At 41.2% G+C, this 15,442-nt stretch overlaps 1 protein-coding gene across 1 annotated transcript in view; it reads right to left on the bottom strand.

The window, feature by feature from the left end:
• Positions 1–14,569, bottom strand: part of PIWIL3 (piwi like RNA-mediated gene silencing 3) — a 36,201-nt gene extending 21,632 nt beyond the window's left edge. The window contains 10 exon segments of the mRNA XM_059895227.1: positions 4,272–4,383; positions 6,372–6,569; positions 7,510–7,590; positions 8,250–8,368; positions 8,848–8,852; positions 8,975–9,193; positions 9,745–9,873; positions 11,673–11,781; positions 14,406–14,432; positions 14,435–14,569. Of these exon segments, the coding sequence (XP_059751210.1) occupies positions 4,272–4,383; positions 6,372–6,569; positions 7,510–7,590; positions 8,250–8,368; positions 8,848–8,852; positions 8,975–9,193; positions 9,745–9,873; positions 11,673–11,781; positions 14,406–14,432; positions 14,435–14,569 (1,134 nt within the window).
• Between the last annotated feature and the right edge of the window lie 873 nt (positions 14,570–15,442).

Here is a 15,442-nt window from a genome sequence, read left to right as displayed (position 1 = left end):
TTTGTTTTAGGTCCAAAAAACAAATCAGTTCTGTTGTCCCTATTTCCATTATTTGAAAGCTAGGATTGCGCTTACTTTCTAATGCCTCATCTATGAATTCAGCAATTTTTCCCAGATCTCATTACAACCCTACGACCAAGTTGTCATCTCTTATGAGACTCAGTTCCTACCAGGGCATCCTGAGACTACCATAGTCATTCAAATATTTCAGCGCATCCATTTCACTCAAGTAAATCTGCTGGAACCATTTTCTTATGTTTACGTGTAAGACTCTATCAACACATGCCAAGAAGGTAGTTTGCCTTAATGTGACACACTCTCTCAAATTATTACTAATCCCACTACTCTGTGATGCTAACATGCATGAATTATCTATTACAACCTATGTGTATGAGCTACTATGTGCCAGTCATGGTCTAAAGTGTAAGAGATATGTATCGCAAAGAGCAGAATTATAGCTCTCCTAGTCCTATGAAACTCGTAGTCTATTGGGGAGGGGAGAGATTAATAAAAATCACCCAAATATATAATTACAAATTGGGATAAGTGTTATGAAATACAAGTACATAACAGAACAGCGTGACCTCACAGAGGCCTGATGTTGCAGGTCAGTGTATGCACGGGAGGGAGGGGTACTGTTGGGATATCCAGAATGGCTCTTTTTAAAAAAATTTTATGAAGTATAGTTGATTTACAATATTATGTTAATTTGTGCTACATAGCAAAGTGACTCAGTTATATATATGTATATTCTTTTCCATTGTGGTTTATCACAAGATATTGAATATAGTTCCCTGTGCTATGCAGTAGGACCTTGTTGTTGATCCATCCTATATATAATAGTTTTCACCTGCTAATCCCAAACTCCCAATCTTTCCCTCCCCCACTCCCTCCCACTTGGAAACCACAAGTCTATTCTCTGTATCTGTGAGTCTGTTTGTTTCATAGATATGTTCATTTGTGTCATATTTTAGATTGCACATATAAGTAATACCATATGTCCATCGACAGATGAATGGATAAAGAAGATGTGGTGTATACACACACACACACACACACACACAATCGAATATTACTCAGCCATAAAAAAGAATGAAATAATGCCATTAGCAGCAACATGGATGGACCCAGAACGGCTCTTCTTAGTCAAAGATCTTTGAGATAAAATTTGTAGGATGAACAGGCAAACATCAGCCTAGGTGGAGGAATCAGCACACATAAATTGAGAAGGAGAGAGGTGCTTAACTCTCTCACAGCCTCACCTCCCTTACTTCCCCAGCTTGCATTCCATAGCCTGTCACAATCACATCCTCACAAATGCCATTCATTCCTTCACTATGCCTTGATCATGCTACGTTGGCAAGTCTCGAACCCTGGTAAAACCCAGCTGTCTGTTCTGCCCATGCAACCAACAATCAAACCCTGCTGACTGGTTCTAGAGTTAGTCTGCCACAATCTAAAAGGGGTGTTCTGTTCAGATTCCCTAGTTATGCTTCCTACCCATTGAAAAAACCAACATTTCACACTTTCTCATCTCTTCTCAAATCTCCTATACATCTCCCTCATCGTTGCCCATCAACTAACTCAGCCAATTATCTTGCTTCATACTTCACTGAGAAGTGAATGTCTGAAGATTCAGACAGGAATACACTTACATTCTGCCCAGTGTTTGCCTTCTCTCTACACATATGTATGTTCTTCTTGCCCTCCGATTACTATGGAGGATGTGTCCTGCTCCAGAAAAGGGTCCGTAATCTCTACCACAGCTATGGATTCTAACCTCTTCTTTCCTTCAGGGATTTTGTTCCTATCATTACCCCTCATTTATCTTGCCTTCTGTACTAACAATTTCTCCTTCTCTATTGGACAATTTATACCAGGATAAACACATACTGTAGTATTCTCTAACTTAAAAAAATCCTTCGTCTACATAACATTTCTCTTCCCTTCTACAGCAAACGTTGCTAAATCTTTCCTTCAGTACCTTCCACCTGGACTTCAATTCCCACCATTACACAATTTGCTCTTGGCAGTGAACTCCATGCTATCAAACTCAATATACTCTTCACTGTGTATTTTTCCCCCAGCTCTATTGAGGTATAATTTATATACAAAAATCTGCCCATAATGTGTACAGTTTGGTGAATTTGGGCATATGTATACACTCTCATTTAACCTCATCTTAACATTTTACAGAGACGCATATCCTTCTTTCCTGAAATACTTCATCCTCTTGGTCATCTATATATTCTGCCTAGGTGACTGCATATCAAAATCCAAGGACTAGGTAAGAGCTAATAATTCACAAAATGAAAACTCCAGGCTTTACACCCTGGGACTCCAGACTCATCGGCATGCCCAAAGAGCATACTTTATTTACACCCTTTGGCAGAGAGATGATGAACTCACCACATCTGTACACGAAGGAAAAGAGTGTCCACTTAGTTAGGTTCAGGCTGTAGGACTGAATTTTAACAAAGAAATATGAGTGAAAGTAGTGCATCAGCCTATCACTTTCAGTCTAAGGGACCTAAGAGCCAGTATGCTGCTTCTACCTCTTTTCTTCTAACATGACAACCTTGGAGTCCTCTTGTTGAGATGGTAGAGCCACAAAATGGTAACAGATGAGATCACTGAGTCTCCCTGACTCTCATTAGACTTTATTCAAGCCAGAAATAAACCTTTAAAATTAACTTACTGATATTTCAGTTTGCAATTCCATCTGTGCCTATCTCATCCCAGAACAATCCCCTCACTTATTACAACCAAGCCTTCACTTTGTCCTCTCCATTTTCACCTACTTCTCCCACCCTGCTCCAGGCCACCATCATCTTTTAAGTCAACTGATTTAATAACCTCCTCACTGATTTCCCTGCCTCCCATTTTTACCCCCATACAGCCCATTCTCTGTATATTAGACAGAAATCTTACAAATATCTACATAATATGACTTGACAATAAAATCCAATTTACTTCTCTAGAGAACACTCCAGCCTAGTTTGGGCTCTGGGTACACCATGCCCACCCTGAAAATAGTGCCTTTGTACTACCTCTTCTCCCTCATCCGCACCTAGCTTGCTCCTTGCTGCCATTTACATATCAGCTTCACAGAGAAGCTTTCCATGACCTTGCAGACTAATAGCCACCAGACATTCTCCATAATACCACCCAATTTTAATTATCTCCATATCCCTTATAACTATTAGAATAGTTTTCGTCTTGTTTGTCATCTCTCTGTCTGCCATGAGAATGCAAGTGCCTTGAGAGCTGAGAACTAAATTGTCTTACTAATGTATACCCAAGATATACAGTAGGCACTCACTAAATGCTTTTGGGATTGAATGAACAAGCAATAAGTGTGAAACACAAATGAGGATAATGTCATAATAACCCTCCCTTGAAGGGTTGTCAGAGGGCTATGTACCTGCAATTGTTCCAAGTAGCTATGTTTTGAGTCCCAACATAATACAAGCTTTTTAAAGAAAATCATCCATTTATAAGTTCTTTCCATTTGCCACAAATATCTGCCATTCCTTTAATTACCTTTCTCTCATCTGCTAAAGCTAGAAAACCAACCTCACCAACTGGCCTGAGTTTATTTGTGAGCACTCAAATTAAAAATAGAGGAGGGACTTCCCTGGTGGCACAGTGGTTAAGAATCCGCCTGCCAATGCAGGGGACACGGGTTCGAGCCCTGGTCCAGGAAGATCCCACATGCTGCGGAGCAACTAAGCCACTGCAATGAGAAGCCCGCGCACCGCAATGAGAGTAGCCCCTACTCGCTGAAACTAGAGAAGGCCCGTGCACAGCAACGGAGACCCAACACAGCCAAAAATAAATAAATAAGTAAATAGAGGAATTATGAGATTTAGCACATAACAGACATCACCTCAGATTGTAATTGGTCATTTTTTTCTTCTTTTTGAACCAAGTTCTGTAGGGCTGAAACTCCTACATAAAGTTCTCATTTCTGAAGTCTTACCATGTTTTATTTTCTACCTAACAATCCATCTACATGTTTAAAACCACCATAGCCACTTCTAAGCCTGACAGGGAGGGCCATCTTGGAGGCATTCTAATTATGTGACATTACCCTATACACAAAACACTCAAATACATGGATAATAGATATAAGCCAAGCTATAATACCCCAAAAGGAGAATATATACAAGTACATATATATGTGTCTAAATAAGACTTGAGAAATATACTTAACTGTATAATATGAAAATTTTTAAGACAAATATGTTTGAAGAAATAAAATTTCATACCTCCCTGTAATAGTCTACAAAGGAGGTTTCACTGCCATCCGGCCTTGTAAATGTAGAGCTGGGAGACTTCTCCCAAGTAATATCATCCACCCTGTAGGTTCTGTTGTTATACCTGTGGAATAATCATAATATATGGTATTATTCCTGACGTTATTGCATGGAACCATGTAAGAAAGAAGTGGTTTAAAATCCTACAAGTAATTGCAGAATATATAGCTTTGTTAAGATTAATTCACATAACATGCAATTCACCCATTTAAGTGTGCAGTCCAGTGGTTTTTAGTGTACTTACTGAGTCGTGCAACCATCACGCCATTTTAGAATATTTTCATCACCCAAAGAAGAAACACCTGAACCGTGAGCAGTCACTCCTTGTTTCCACCCAATTCCCCCAGTCCTTAAACCACCACTAGTTTACTTACGGTCCCTATGCATTTGCCTACTCATCACATTTCATATAAATTGAGTCATATAATATGTGATCTTCCCCGACTGGCTTCTTTCACTTAGCATAATATTTTCAGGGTTCATTCATGCTGTAGCATGTATTGCTACTTCATTCCATTTTATTGACAAATAATATATCATTGTATAGATATACCACATTTGTGTTTATCCATTTACCAGTTGATGAACATTTGGGTTGTTTATGCTCAAGCTATTATGAATAGTGATGTTGTGGACATTCATATACCAATTTTGGTGGATATGTTTTTATTTCTCTTGGGTATATAACCTGGAGTGGAATTGCTGGGTCGTATGGTAATGCTATATTTAGCACATTGAGGAAATGCCAGACTGTTTCCCAAAGAGGCCATACTTATACCAGCAGTGTATAATGGTTGGTTTCAATTTTTCCACATCCTTGCCAACACTTGTTAACATTTTCCTTTTTAAATTTTAGCAATCCTAGTAGATAGGAAGTGGCATTTCATTGTGGCTTTAATTTGCATTTCCCTGATGGCTAATGATGTTGAGCATCTTCTCATGTGATTATTGGCCATTTGTATATTTTATTTGGAGAAATGTCTATTCAGATCCTTTGCCCATTTTTTAAAGTTGAGTTTCTTTTATTGAATTGTAAATATTCCTTATGTATGTAGATACAAATTATTTACTACATGTGATTTGCAAATATTTCCCCCTGTTCTGCCAGTTGTCTTTTCACTTTCTTGACAGTATACCTTAAAGAACAAACATTTTATTTGGTTAAGTCCAATTTATTTGTTTCTTTGGGCATTACTTGTGCTTTTGGTGTCTTATCTAATAAGGTTTTTGCCTAACTCAAAGTCAAGATTTACTCTTAAGTTTTCTTCTAAGAATTTTATATTTTTACCTCTTTTAGTTAGGTCTATTTTGAGTTAATTTTTTAGTAAATTTGAGTTAATTTTGTGTATCCTGTGATGAAGGGGCAGGTGAATATCCAGCTATCCCAGCAATACTTGTTGAAAAGACTATTCTTTCCCTGATTGAATTGTCTCCATACCCTTGTTAAAGTCAACTGACTATAAAAGTGAGGGTTACTTCATGGATTCCCTATTCTATTTCACTGACTTTTAGGTCTATACTTATACCAGCGTCACACTGTCTCGGTTACTGTAGCTTCATAATAAGGTTTGAAATTAGGAAGTGCGAGTCTTCCAACTTTGCTCTTCTTAAAGATTGGATTTAAGGTTACTTAGCCAAAACATCCTCTTATCAATTTAAGATTTCTGGTGTAGAGGGAGATTAAAAATAAAAACTTCCTTCAAATGGAAATTTGCTAGTAGATTATAATTAAGCACTAATTTTTAAAAATAGCTAGACAAAGAGAAAGGAAAAGAGAAATTTGGAAGATGCATACTCTCTTGAGTGCAAGTGAGCGTTCAGAGCCAACAACTGAATTAGCAGTAGGACTCACAAGAACCACAGAGTTTACAATTGACATATGTTCCTCTCCCATGCTGTATAACCAGATGAGAAAAATTATCCAGTGATTCTTGCCATTTTCATGCTATTTCTACTTCTGAATGTCTACATTTAATCATTCAAAAACCCTAGGAACATCTCTAATGAAAAAAAGTCGAAGTGATTGGATAGGTTTCCAAAAAGCAGACTTACTTTGTAAGAACAGATGACCCAACTAATTTTTTAAGAATTTTCTCTTTTGCATCTTCTTCTCTGGCTTTTTCACGAGTGTGTGATATTAAATCATAAGCAGTTTCCATTCGGAGCAGTTTATGGCTCACATCAGCACAGAGCGTAAGACCAGTTTCATATGGAAGAATGGAAGTAACATAGCCAGGCCAGATTTCCAATCTGCAAATAAGTTAGATGTGGGTGTCAAGATCCCAGCTCTGGACGTAAAGCCAGGTATTAGGGAACCTAAACTCACTGTCTAAAACTGATACTTTTAGAGTCAGTTTTAATCTCTTTTTTTTTTTTTTTTTTTTTATTTATGGCTGTGTTGGGTCTTTGTTTCTGTGTGAGGGCTTTCTCCAGTTGCGGCAAGTGGGGGCCATTCTTCATCGCGGTGCGCGGGCCTCTCACTATCGCGGCCTCTCTTGTTGCGGAGCACAGGCTCCAGACGCGCAGGCTCAGTAATTGTGGCTCACGGGCCCAGTCGCTCCGCGGCATGTGGGATCCTCCCAGACCAGGGCCCGAACCCGCGTCCCCTGCATTGGCAGGCAGACTCTCAACCACTGCGCCATCAGGGAAGCCCCTCTCTTATTTTTAATAATCACTGGTCTTTTGAAGGACCTTCAAACAGAGATTTTTACCAGATGCGCTAGTTATAAGTAATACATCTTTGTTAAACCATTTTTATTATCATCTATGGGCTTAAACTATTATATATACTCATATGTGAGGATATATATGATATATACATATGTAAATTATATACACGTATACCAAGGAGTAATACATACACATAGACACAAGTGTTATGATTGACAATATTTTCAGAGAAATTACCCAAGTTTGAGATGATTATTTTGATTTTCTAAGGTTTATACAACAACTGACAATCTTAAAGTTTATGCTTATCATGCTAGGATTTTTAGAGTAAATTTAAAATTTTAAGTTTCCATTTTAAATTGTAACTTCAATTGTAACTTAGTTGTTCAGTCATTGGATAGTATGTAAAAGATCACTTGTAAATCATACACCACTTCAAATGAGCAACTGTCTCAAAAGCTTCTATGATTATGTCTGCAGAATGTGAAACTTTCCACTTCATACAACACTTCATACATACCTATTCTTGTAGAACTCAGTCTTCTTACTTTTATTGTAATAGTTGCAACCAACTTGGTTCAAATCCATCTTCTCCAACATTCTAGAAATTGGAAGAATAGGTTTTGTTGAAAGTGCAGTGAATATTACTAAGCATTTGTTAACACACATAAGGATGCATTAGAGGGGAAAAAAATCTGTCAGTGATTTTGTTTATACTAACAACACAAAACATCTGATAATGACTGTTAATAACAAGTAAGTTACATTATTGAGGTGCATAATGAGGTTCATTTAACCTCAAATTTTCTCTTTCATAATATAAAACAGTATAACATGGAAAGGACATCAGTATGTCCTTCATTCCTAGAAATGAACTGAAATATCTTTTGCAGGCTACGTGTTCCAAGTTTTAATTTTGACTATTTGTTCATTACAGTGAATATAGAACAGAAAACAAGTATATTTGCTCTAGAAAGAAATAAGCATGGATGTACAAAGTTGATGTCTGCTACTTCTTCTAGACAGGTTGCAGCCATGGGAAGTAGGGGTGGGCAGGGAGTAGAATATGGAGGAAATCCATGGAATTTGCACATGCCTAGCTGAGGCTCCAGTGTCATTTCATCTCAAAAGATTCTTCACCCTCTCAGTACGTGGGACTTGTCAAGAATACAAAATGCTAGAAGCAAATGGCTGTGTTCAGCATCACTGACACACAGTAAAACGCAACTGAATCTCAAGCAAACAATGTTACTAACATACCTTCTAAAGAGAATGTTGTAATAGCATAGGCAATCTGGCGAGGTGGTCTGTAGTTCTCTGGAGAGCTCAAAGGTTATCTTCACAGGCTGGTTCTTCAACTTGCTGACCACTTCCTTTTTCTGAGATAAAGAAAAAAGGTCGCGTAGTTCTTCCAAGGAAACTAAGCTCCATTGTGTGACAAATCCATTGCGTGCTGTCCAACACAGCACAGTGGAAGGAGCAATCCTTCCCAGAAAAAGGCACATGCAGGTGGAAAATGTGATTTACAAGACAAAAGTAAAGAGTCAGAATTAAATATTTAAGTCAAAACTTTTTTTTACTTAAGCAAGCTCCTATAAATTATTTGGTTCCTTGATGTAGAAGTTTATAGGATAAAATAGGAAGTCCTTCTCCCAATGTTTTTTTCTGCTAAAGTTTTAGAGGGAACAAGAAATTTAAAAACTTACTCAAAACTTCATTATCAGCATTTGAGACATATTGTACCATTAAAAAGGGTAAAAGATATATTTTTTACCTTTGTATTAAATTCAGTTTAAGCAGTGAAATGAGACACTAGAGAATATCAATGATAATCAAACATGGCATGTGGGTTTGTTACAGGTCCTATGGGCAAGGGATGTTCAGGATATCTCCACAAACTGTTGCACAGGAATAGTGGGAGTTTGGCTCTAATAGAGTGAAAAATGGGAGAGAAAGAGCAATGTCAGGAAAATGTAGAATATTACTTAACCGTTTCCCTAGTGAGTGAAGTAATAATAAAGAGCTTCCATCACATATACAACGATGTCCCAATAACTTTTCAAGTTCAGAGAGTAAAGCTTCACGTTTTCTTCCACCCTCTATGTCTGGCGTATAGATGACATTGTACTTGTATAAATTCCTGTGAGAACAAGACTTCAGCTGGACATGGTTTGAAAATAGCATTACTGGGCTACCTAGCGTGCCTGAAAAATGGAGCCACGTGTTAATCCTGAAACAGAGTGGCTGATCAGACCCCAAACAATTTGGACACCACAATATTAAGAACCAAAGTTAGATCCAACCAGGAGACTGACAACAAACAACATAAGCAATTATATACACCTGGCATCCAGAATCCCTAACATCAATTTAGGTGAATCCTTATGCAAGCCCACATTTAGGAAGTTCAAGGATCAAGGTATTTAACGATAATAAAAATAACAAAAGAAAACCTTTGCCAAAAGCAGGGGATTGGGGGAGGGGAGCCACTGTATGTAATAATGTTTAGTTTTCTGGGTTTTTTAAAAATCTCAGCACAACCGAAGAACTGGGTCATTCTATCTTAAGTGGCTATAAAAGGAAGAGAGGAAAATGAAGAGTACATCCAGGACTCTTAAGTCTTTGTTTATGCAAAAGTGAATGTTATTACAAAAATGTGAGAAGGTGAGAGGGTACCTCCACTTAAGGTGATGGTATAAAGCATCATAGATAGTTAAACAACTCTATAACATTGTATTGTTAACGACCAGCATACCTTTTGTTGACTCTCTAACATGGCCTAATTTCTGCCGAGTATTCACCACGAAGTCTCGATAATCCCTGCCAACATCCCTCCTCTCCCTCAGTGAGGATTCCTGCAATCCAGATGCCAGTTGAAGTTCCTCTACATGTAAACAAGCATGAAACTTGTTAATTTACACAAAAAGGGAAATGTAAATAGAAAGGACAATATTACACCCCAGCTATTAAGAGTTAAGATTGTTTGAGGTAGAAAAGATATCAAAGGATCCAACATTATTTTAGCAATGGGTCATCAGAAAAGAAGAGTCTTGGAAGCTTTTCCCAACAAGTCCCCAGTCCACATCTGTGTTTGCCTTAGCACCTCATTCCTCCCTGCTCTAATATTTGTCTTGTTTCATCTGGTTTTGGTTCAGAATACAAGATTCTTCAACTGGAATATTGTTCAACATTAAAAAATGAAATCTATGGGCTTCCCTGGTGGTGAAGTGGTTAAGAATCTGCCTGCCAATGCAGGGGACACAGGTTCAAGCCCTGGTCCGGGAAGATCCCACATGCTGCGGAGCAACTAAGCCCGTGCCCCACAACTACTGAGCCTGCGCTCTAGAGCCCACGAGCCACAACTACTGAGCCCACGTGCCACAACTACTGAAGCCCGCCCGCCTGGAGCCTGTGCTCTGCAACAAGAGAAGCCACCACAATGAGAAGCCCATGCACCGCAACGAAGAGTAGCCCCTGCTCGCCACAACTAGAGAAAGCCTGTGTGCGGCAATGAAGACCCAACGCAGCCAAAAATAAATAAATAAAAATAAATTAAAAAAAAAAGAAATCTTGCAATATGTAACAACATGAATGAACCTTGAGGACAGTCACAAAAGGACAAATACTGCATAATTCCACTTATATATTGAAAATAGTCACACTCAGAAGCGGAGAGTAGAATGGTGGTTTTCAGGGAGTGGGACAGGGGAAATAGAGATTTGCTATTCAACAGGTGTAAAATTAGAGTTATGCAAGATAAGTTAGTTCTAGAGATCTGTAGTACAACATTGTGCCTATAGTTAATACTGTGCTGTACATTTAAAAATACAATAAGAGGGGCTTCCCTGGTGGCGCAGTGGTTGAGAATCTGCCTGCTAATGCAGAGGACAGGGGTTCGGGCCCTGGTCTGGGAAGATCCCACATGCCGCGGAGCGACTGGGCCCATGAGCCACAATTGCTGAGCCTGCGTGTCTGGAGCCTGTGCTCCGCAACAAGAGAGGCCGCGATAGTGAGAGGCCCGCGCACCACGATGAAGAGTGGCCCCCCACTTGCCACAACTGGAGAAAGCTCTCGCACAGAAATGAAGACCCAACATAGCCATAAAAAAAAAAAATACAATAAGCGGGTAGAACTCTATTGTTCTTACCACAATAAAAATTTTAAAAATGTTTTAAAAAGGTGGTTGGAGAATCAGATCTAAGGTTTCACTGCATTACCCAAATCCTTGGCAAATGACAACATCTGAGCCTGTGGGCTTACCTGTATAATGATAACCATTCACCTGTGAGGATAATATAATGTAGGTAAACATCTGAGGAACTGCTCAACCTTTCAGTATAGCGATTCACGAACCCAAGAAAAATCATGTTCCCCGAACTCCTAGTTAACTTATAGTTGTCATACCAATGCATTTTCTAAATCTGAAAAGCAATTACATTGAATTAGCTTATGAATAATGACCTCTATTTCTTTTTCCATAAGCCTTAAAATCTAAGCGGAATAAAGCATTGATAGCCAGATAATTCACTGCAGGAGATAGTTGAGAGCTCTACATTCTTCCCATCCTGCCAAACATCACGGGAACACCGAGGCTGTCTGTCTAGAATTTTATCGCTGTTGCGTACCGTCACATATTAAACATCCTCTGCCCCTCACCAAATCTTTCTTCTTCCCTCTTTTTACCTGAAGGCTGAGGTGTTCCGTCTGCTCCTGTTGGTGGTCCAGCACCAGCCACGTGGCTATCATCCCACAGCTGCTTGAGTCTAGGCTGGATTTGATGAGGTTGCTGAGCCTGCAAGTTTTTGGAGATAAAAATAAAGAGTAATGTTATCCATATGTTCGACCGTCACCCAAAAATTATCATATGCCTGCCATGTGCCATGATGCCATGTATCGGAGCATAAAGCAAAGGAACTTCCTTGAAAATCTCATATTCCAGTGACAGAAAATAAATTGATGACTAACTTATATGGCATGCATATGATAATTGCTAGGGAAATGAAAAAAGTAGAACAAAGCCAAGTATGGAAAATTGGGAGTTATTGGGAAGGTGGGGTATGAAAGGGGCTGGTTGCATTAATTCATGGGGGACAAAGCAGAGCCTCAGTGCGAAGTTGACGCTGAAACAGACTCGGAGGCAGTGAATTAACAAGGTTACACAAGCCTCAGGTGGAGGAAAGAGCAAGCTCCTAAGGAAGAAATGTTGAAGGGAGAGCAAGATGAACAAGAGAGGGAGAAGCAGGAGGACTCGGAGAGGTAGTGGGAGGGAGGCCATCTTAAGGAAATCTGTGACTCTGAGAAAATGTGAACTCTTACAGGCTGTGGGTTGAACGTGAGTCCAAGTTACTGGTTCTGTGCTGGGAACAGACTGAGGATGAGACCAGGGCAGAAGCAAGAAGACCAGTTAGGTGGCCATTTGTGGGGTCCAGCCAGGGATGCTGGTGGTTTGGCCCAGAGGGTAGTAATAGAGGGGATGAGAAATGATCAGAGACTGGATATTTTTTGAAAGTCAGGGACAACAGTATTTCCTGGTTGTTTATGTGAAGGGTTTGAGGTCAAGAGAGGGTGAATCCAAAGACTTTGGCCTAAACAACTGGAAGAAAGTCATCAGATGAAGTAGTTAGGAATTGTCTGGGAGGGCAAATCAGGAGCATGAGACATGCATGGGGATGTTTGTTTAGTGCAGGAGAGGGAACTTGTCCACATACCAGGTCGCACTTAAAGCCGTGATACTGATAAGATGACCAAGGGTGTGAGTGCCTGTACCAAGGAGAAGAGGCCCAAGGACTAGGTCCTGGGCATATGGACAGGACAGGAGGAGAACCCAGCCAAGGGAAGCTATAGCAGTGGCCAGTGAGGTTGGCGGAAAACCAAGGGTGTGCGGTGACCTGACCACCACATGGAAGGAGTTAATCAAGGAGAAAAGAGGGCCCAGCTATTCCAAGTAAAAGTGATAGGCAAGACCAAGGAGGACCTAGGACGGACCTGGGGATTTGACAAAGTGGAGGGTACTGGGGAAGCCTGATAAGAGCCATTTCAGTGGAGCAATGGGGAGAGCACCTGATGGGAGTGAAGGGATGAGGGCGATAAGGATTGGAGTTCAGAGTAGAGACAAGACTTCTTTGATGAGAAGCAAAGAGAAAGGAAGTAACTGTGAGGAAAGCAGATGCAGGAGAGGATTCTTGTTGGATGGGAGTCAACTCAGCTGGTTGTAGGCAGATGGGGATGATCTAGGACTCGGGAGATAGAAAGGAGAATTGCAGGAGAGATGCCAGGGGATAGAGAATTGGCTAAGGGGCCCAGGAGATTTTTCCTTTAGGTAGGAGCAGAGCCAGTGCCCTAGGGTCTCAGGTGAGGGGCCAAGGCCAGGATGTGGAGATTTGGTGAAGACAACATTGAAGTTCTGCTTTGATGCTTTATTTGTCTCAGTGACATAGGAGTTGATGTTAAAGGCTGAAAATTAAGACGGAGGAGGAGCAGGAGGAAGGGTTGAGGCTTGAGCAGGTGGGGGAGGAGAAGAAACAGGACCTGATGGGGTCATGTGACTGCCGGCCAGCACCGGGACCCATCAGAGGTCAAAGCAAGACCCCCTAAAGCATGCAAAGTAGATGTGGGATAAGAGAGACAGAAATGCATAGAGACAGCAGGGATAGCAAGTATTAAACAAGACTAAAAAAATCTATCCAACTCAGTCTGTTCAAACACTTGCCTGAAATTGTCCATTTTGAAATCACTCCCCAAAGAGGAGTCACTGGCTGAGACCAAGAGATGTAGATGACTTTCCATCCACTGGAGGTTGGAAGAAAGTCTGTTTGCATCTATGAAGATGCACATGAAAGGGAAGCGGTTTGTTTTAAACAGCAAAGCCAAAGAATGACAGAAACCTGGAGGCAATTAACAAAAAGACTGATACAACAAATATCATTTACAAAAACAACCTCCAATAGTTAGCTTACATATCACTGCAAATCCACTTGTAGGGATCTGTGCCAGGGAGACAACTAGGCATGAGCCCAGGTTTGAGTCCAAAGACAGTCACAGCAGCTACAACTGAGTTATATTGGCCACAGCAGGGATTTAGTTCAAGTATTAAGTGCTAAGGACATAAGTTTCTGGAGTTCCAAGTGCACATCATTTGGTAAAGTCACTCGGCGGCAGGTTAATCCGCGGATGGCTGATGGGCGGGATCAGGCGGGCCCAAGGGCAGGCAGAGCCACTCCCCCTCCCACCTTCCCATCCCACTGACACTCAGAGCATCTCTTAATTCGCCAGGTGCAGCTTAGAGTTGCCCACACCGGCAGCCGTAGAATCTGACTTTTCTTACAAGATGCATTAGTTCTCTCTCAGCAGGAGAGAACTCTAAACCTGAACTGTACTGACCCAGCAACGCATCTTTAGGAACATTAGGAAGCTCACTGCTGTGCCACATCTCACTGTGTCAACGAAGCGAAGCTCCGTGGTGGGTCGGTTCTGGGTACTTCAGGCATTCGGGAACCCCTAGCCACCTCAGGCTTAGCAGGCTCCACGGATGCTGGATTGCGCACTCTGCCTCGGGCTCGAACCCTGGCCCTGCCGGTCATTGCTGTCCTGAAGGCGATGACCCTGAAGGGGAGAGGCCCTTAAAAAACATGGTTTTGTTAAACATCTCTGTGTAGTTGCCTGGGAACTTTTTTTTTAACTATGACTTCAAATAAAGCATCAGGTTACTAGCGACACACGTTTTCCAATCACACCAACAAGAGGGACTGCCCCTAAATTGTCAGAGCAGTGTCCTGTAGTAAAAGACAGGGGACCTGGGAAGATACTCATGGGAATTTAAGAAAATTGTTGATTATGTTTCTTTTCCACACACAGATTCACGAGACACTATGGTCAAAGTGCTTGCTAGTACGAGTCAGGTGTGTAGCCCGGGTGTCCCCTAGACTTTCTCTAACACACACACACACACACACACACACACACACACACACACCCCTACCTCTGAACTGCTACTCCACCCACCTATCTCCAGTCTTGGTCCTCCGGACTCAGCCCACACAGCTCACCTACCTTCCTTCCTCTTCTGGAATTAGGAAGATCTGTGCATGATGCACCCACAGTTTTGTGCCTTCGTGTCCCTCTCCTCCAGCCCCACAGCGTCTGAGCGCCGATTTCTGCAGGGTTAGAGGTGCAAAGCTCCTTTCTAAAAGGGTTAGCCCTTCCCAGGACACAACCCTGTGCCCCCAACGCAGTCACCAAGCAGGGGTGGGATTGGAGGGAGGACTAGCCTGGCTGCTTTGTGGGATGTGCCTCACCCCGAGCAGGGCAGGTGCCGGGTGCAAGCCCACCTCAATTTCATTTTCAACCCTGCTGCCCAGCCTCTTCCGGCGCTGCCTCCGTCCTGGCCCAAATGCGGCCAACTGTAAGCTGCACCAACTCTAAACTGCACCTGGCGAATTAAGAGATGCTCTGAG

This window comes from Balaenoptera ricei, chromosome 14 (assembly GCF_028023285.1).
Source record: "Balaenoptera ricei isolate mBalRic1 chromosome 14, mBalRic1.hap2, whole genome shotgun sequence".
NCBI lineage: Eukaryota > Metazoa > Chordata > Mammalia > Artiodactyla > Balaenopteridae > Balaenoptera > Balaenoptera ricei.
Note: the sequence above shows the minus strand (reverse complement) of the source record. Positions and strands in the feature narration are given on the sequence as shown.